The 5,785-nt window shown below is 41.4% G+C and overlaps 1 protein-coding gene across 3 annotated transcripts; it reads left to right on the top strand.

Moving 5' to 3' along the window:
* Positions 1–386: 386 nt before the first annotated feature.
* On the top strand, positions 387–5,785 carry rpl38 (ribosomal protein L38). 3 transcript variants are annotated; one of them, XM_036956063.1, is made up of 5 exons: positions 387–392; positions 4,055–4,081; positions 4,734–4,794; positions 4,988–5,110; positions 5,713–5,785. In XM_036956063.1, exons 2-5 carry the CDS (start codon positions 4,079–4,081, stop codon positions 5,736–5,738), a joined length of 213 nt encoding a protein of 70 aa, XP_036811958.1. In that variant the 5' UTR covers positions 387–392; positions 4,055–4,078; the 3' UTR covers positions 5,739–5,785. The 3 variants fall into 3 exon arrangements, with proteins under 3 accessions (XP_036811958.1, XP_021431920.1, XP_036811957.1); XM_021576245.2 differs by lacking the exon at positions 387–392 and adding an exon at positions 3,628–3,848; XM_036956062.1 differs by lacking the exon at positions 387–392 and adding an exon at positions 3,863–3,880.

The following is a 5,785-nucleotide window of genomic DNA, read 5'->3' as shown; positions in this document are numbered from 1 at the left end:
CGTCTGTGGACCTATTTGGGCGGTAAGCAAATTGGAGTGGGTCTAGGGTGTCAGGTAGGGTGGAGGTGATATGGTCCTTGACTAGTCTCTCAAAGCACTTCATGATGACGGAAGTGAGTGCTACGGGGCAGTAGTCGTTTAGCTCAGTTACCTTAGCTTTCTTGGGAACAGGAACAATGGTGGCCCTCTTGAAGCATGTGGGAACAGCAGACTGGTATAGGGATTGATTGAATATGTCCGTAAACACACCGGCCAGCTGGTCTGCGCATGCTCTGAGGGCGCGGCTGGGGATGCCGTCTGGGCCTGCAGCCTTGCGAGGGTTAACACGTTTAAATGTCTTACTCACCTCTGCTGCAGTGAAGGAGAGACCGCATGTTTTCGTTGCAGGCCGTGTCAGTGGCACTGTATTGTCCTCAAAGCGGGCAAAAAAGTTATTTAGTTTCCCTGGGAGCAGGACATCCTGGTCCGTGACTGGGCTGGATTTCTTCCTGTAGTCCGTGATTGACTGTAGACCCTGCCACATGCCTCTTGTGTCTGAGCCGTTGAATTGAGATTCTACTTTGTCTCTGTACTGACGCTTAGCTTGTTTGATAGCCTTGCGGAGGGAATAGCTGCACTGTTTGTATTCGGTCATGTTACCAGACACCTTGCCCTGATTAAAAGCAGTGGTTCACGCTTTCAGTTTCACGCGAATGCTGCCATCAATCCACGGTTTCTGGTTTGGGAATATTTTAATCGTTGCTATGGGAACGACATCTTCAACGCACGTTCTAATGAACTCGCACACCGAATCAGCGTATTCGTCAATGTTGTTGTCTGACGCAATACAAAACATGTCCCAGTCCAAGTGATGGAAGCAGTCTTGGAGTGTGGAGTCAGCTTGGTCGGACCAGCGTTGGACAGACCTCAGCGTGGGAGCCTCTTGTTTTAGTTTCTGTCTGTAGGCAGGGATCAACAAAATGGAGTCGTGGTCAGCTTTTCCGAAAGGGGGGCGGGGCAGGGCCTTATATGCGTCGCGGAAGTTAGAGTAACAATGATAACAATGATCCATTTGGACAATTAATAGATATTGCAGTAAATACAACTTAATGAAAACATCTGTCTCATCCAGGACCGGAGTCTACGCAGACCGGTGCGCCATATCCATTCAGAGGTACAGTAGCCATATGCAAAAAAGTTATTTGCCACAAAGTGTCACGGCAGATTTCCTCCTCTTCTTCTGAAGATGTGAAACAAGGATCGGACCAAAATGCAGCGTGGTAAGTGTCCATGGTTTTAATAGGAAAGCTCAACATGAACACAACTACAAAACAAGAACCGTGAAAAAACCAAAAACAAGAACCGTGAAAAAACCAAAAACAAGAACCGTGAAAAAACCAAAAACAAGAACCGTGAAAAAACCAAAAACAAGAACCGTGAAAAAACCAAAAACAAGAACCGTGAAAAAACCAAAAACAGTCCCATGTGGCACAAACACTGACACAGGAAACAATCACCCACAAAATACCCAAAGAATATGGCTGCCTAAATATGGTTCCCAATCAGAGACAACGATAGACAGCTGCCTCTAATTGAGAACCAATCTAGGCAACCATAGACATACAATTACCTAGAACAGACAGCCCCATAAACTTACAAAACCCCTAGACAAGACAAGACACATAAATCCCCCATGTCACACCCTGACCTAACCAAAACAATAAAGAAAACAAATATAACTAAGGCCAGGGCGTGACACAAAGGCCTGCCATCATTCACTTTGAACTGGAATGTGGGTTTACACGCAGTTCAGTTGCAACAGCACGGCTTTAGATCATTAGAATTCATTTGACAAAAGTCACAAAATACACTTTAATGTATTTCTGCAAACATGTAGCTAAATACCACGGGAGTCCTCTTATATTTGGGAACTTTACAGTTCTATTTTTAGACCTTTATTTAACTAGGCAAGTCAGTTAAGAACAAATTATTATTTACAATGATGGCCTTCACTATTGCTCAAACTCTCAAACTTTTTCTTTTCAGCTAGTTGGCCATCATAATTGCCTGACAATGCATACGGTGTACTAGCTACTTCCAGACACAAATGAAAGAACACCTCACTGACCATTTTATTTGCCCTAGCAGAGCTGGTTAGGCTGTTAACATGTTACATAGAGTGTCCATGACTAACTATTACATTTTTTTGCCTATGTTTACTGACACCGGTCATATTCAGCAGGTGATAGGTGTTGGTAAATTCATCAGTTATTCTGTGCTCTGGCACACTCGGACAAGAGTGCTCTGAAATCAGAGTAGATAGCAAGCCAGAGTGAATTTGCAAATTAAAGAGATATGCTACCTGGATAACAGTCGTTCAGCATAGCTAGCTAGCTATCTGCACCTGTACATAGCCCATCTATAATTTAGCCCAAACAACTACCTCTCCCCCTACTGTATTTATTTATTTTGCTCCTTTGCACCCCATTATTTATATCTCTACTTGTCATATTCCTCCACTGCAAATCTACCAATCCAGTGTTTTACTTGCTATATTGTATTTACTTTGCCACCATGGCCTTTTTTTTGCCTTTACCTCCCTTATCTCACCTCATTTGCTCACATTGTATATTGACTTATTTTTCTACAGTATTATTGACTGTATGTTTGTTTTACTCCATGTGTAACTCTGTTGTTGTATGTGTCGAACTGCTTTGCTTTATCTTGGCCAGGTCGCAATTGTAAATGAGAACTTGTTCTCAACTTGCCTACCTGGTTAAATAAAGGTTAAATAAATAAAAAATCTAGCTAATGTGTTTTTTGCTTGCTACATAGCTAGATACGCTAGCATATTAGCCACATAATGACTGACTTGTGATCATTGCCCTTGCTAGTTTGATTGTATTGACATTCCCAGCCTTAGGTACACTTGTCAGTTTTTGTCCAAAATATTGAGTCATTGAACCTGAAACAGTTAATCCCGGATGGAGGCAGCAAACAACGTTCCAGGCCAGCTGTGATATACAACCTGATAGCAATATTTTTTAGACTACCATGAAATGAATTGGTGAATTATATGAATCATGCATTGAACTGCATCCATCTATTCTGCCAACAATGCCTTAGTGTATGTCATGGAACTCTGAGTTAAATATAACCTATTTTCAAAACCTCCCATGAAGCTTGTTTTGTAACATAAACAGGGAATTTGATATATGTGACTGATATTATGATTGTCTGTTTGTTTCATATCTGCAAAGCAGTTCAAATGCTATCAGTTCCGCTTAAATGTTTAGGTAAGGATACATTTGTGAAAGAGAAAGCAAAAAGGAAGAGAGGCCCAATTTGGCAGAAATAATCTGTCTCCCTCCAGCAGGTGGTGTTTTTTCGTTGTTTCGCCCACCAATCACGGAGTTTTTGTATGGAGGTCAATGTGAGTGTCGAATTTGGCCAACAAAAACATGTATGGCTCATTTGGTCAAATTGAAGTTTCGTAATGCTTAAATTGTTAGGAGTGTACTGATATAAATAGGATACGTGACATCACAGCAACTGTGAGAATAAAAAAAAAACGTTATATAGGAGTTGTCTCGAAATGGCTATGCTATTAATTTCATGAGGCTAGTAGCATAGCGTCTCGCCATTGAATACCGGCAGTTGACGTCAACAACCGTCATCGAATAATCAGGACAGTGTCGCTTTGTGGACAACAACTCCCGTTGTTAGGACGGAAAGACATATCAGTATATCCATACTCTTTGGAGAAAGTAGTCCGTGTTACATTTGTCCTCCATGAGTCGCCGTAACTTGACTATAAAGATTGCGTCAGCGGAAGTTCCACCCTCTTCATCCCCTCTCTTGTAGGCTGTGTAAGTTGCATGTTTTCCATACATACAGAATGGAAAGTAGAATCATTATTCATCCTTCTTATAACTGACAAATACGTCCACGAAATAATTCAACAATGATCTTAGAAACATTAGTCCACATAATTCCGCAGTTATTTGGTTTCCATTGATTGTTATTTGACTTTAAATATATGTATACTAACCCTTGTATTTCTTCCGTGTTCCAGGCTTCAGTCCGCAAACACGGCAAGATGGTGAGGACCGTTTTCGCTACATTTATATATCTATAATTGCACGATGAACAGCATTTCGTTAACCTAGTGTGGATTAACGAAAATGGGCATAACGTTACCGCTAATATATCTTTGCCGTGTTGGCACAGCTAGTTATGGTAGCTAGCCGAGTAGGCTAATCGCTTGTACGGGCCACAGCCGGTGCGGCCTTAACGGTAGCCAACGTTAGTACATTGTTAACTAACAAACTGAGGTGGTGTAATGTGTCTTTCGTTAACGCGAACTGAAATGTCAACAAATCCAGCGGTAATAATTTGCATTGAAAGGCATATCTGTCAGCCATGTTCTAGTTAGTAGAGCATGTCTTCGCAAGTTGTCCAAACATCACAGGCTGTCTCGTGCATGTGATGCATTTACACGCTTGCCAGAATAAGGATGGACCTAGTGCTAATTTTCGATTTAACCAGAATCTTTAGTTCCACCGGTCCACTGACAATCTTCATATTACTTTTACTTAGGTATTCTCCCCATGGCTAGTTAACCACATTGCTAACATAGCTAGTTATCATGCCGTGTTAAGGTCCTTACCTTGAGGTTACCTCTGGTTGGGTGATTAGTTGTTGCAGAAAATGGTATAGCTGCTGTGTACTTATTCTTCCCTGTTTTATTTTAGCCACGCAAAATTGAAGAAATAAAAGATTTCCTGCTTACAGCAAGAAGGAAGGATGCCAAGTGTAAGTATTGCGTTGTTGCCCACTACTCTGCTCTTCTGACTTTTCTGACGGTATTTATAGTAATTTAAGTAAGCATTTCACTGTTTACGAAGCATGTGACTAATTTGATTTCTACACCCACTTAGTATTTTGCATTGAAATTCCAACTGCAAACCATGGTGTTGAATGTTCAGATTCATCTGTTGTCCCACAGCCGTAAAGATCAAGAAGAACAAGGAAAATGTCAAGTTCAAGGTGCGTTGCAGCAGGTACCTGTACACCCTCGTCATCACGGACAAGGAGAAGGCCGAGAAGCTGAAGCAGTCCCTGCCCCCAGGTGAGATTCTCATCTTTCATCACATGGAATGTGGTTAATTGTGTTGGGATAGTAAAACAGATGCATCTTGCGTTTCATAGGTACGTCTAGAAAGACCTTGGTCCCGAAGAGTAGTGACAATGTCCGGTCTAAAGATGTGTATCTTGTCAATGCATAGTGGTTACAAATTGAATGTGGTTATGAAGTAATCCTATTGGTTGTTGTGCAAGTTGTCCAAACACTACATGCTGCTTGGTGCTAGTGGTGCATTTACACGCTTGCTAGAATAAGGATGGGCCTAGTGCTTGATTTCGACTATCAGAAATTGAGTTCCACCGGTTCACTGACATGTGTATGCCTAAATGTTTTGAGCTGTCAATCTGGACAAAATGGAAAAATAGATTTTTAGGGGGGGGGGGGTGGGTTCTGATAGAAACACTGCTTGCCTCAAGTTGTCAAATATCAATACCAAATCTAGAGATTAAGCATTCTACTCTTTCCTGAACACTAGTGTTTCTAATCATGTAAATAGTTCATTTGTAACTTTACCACTGAAAGTATGCAGTGAGGATGGACACAATGCACATGTAGTTTTTAACCATCTCTCTCATTTCTCTCTTCAGGTCTGGCTGTGAAGGAGCTCAAGTAGAGGACCATCTTTGTGTACAGTGAATTGTAATAAAAAGAGGAAAACCA

This window comes from Oncorhynchus mykiss, chromosome 20 (assembly GCF_013265735.2).
Source record: "Oncorhynchus mykiss isolate Arlee chromosome 20, USDA_OmykA_1.1, whole genome shotgun sequence".
NCBI lineage: Eukaryota > Metazoa > Chordata > Actinopteri > Salmoniformes > Salmonidae > Oncorhynchus > Oncorhynchus mykiss.
Note: the sequence above shows the minus strand (reverse complement) of the source record. Positions and strands in the feature narration are given on the sequence as shown.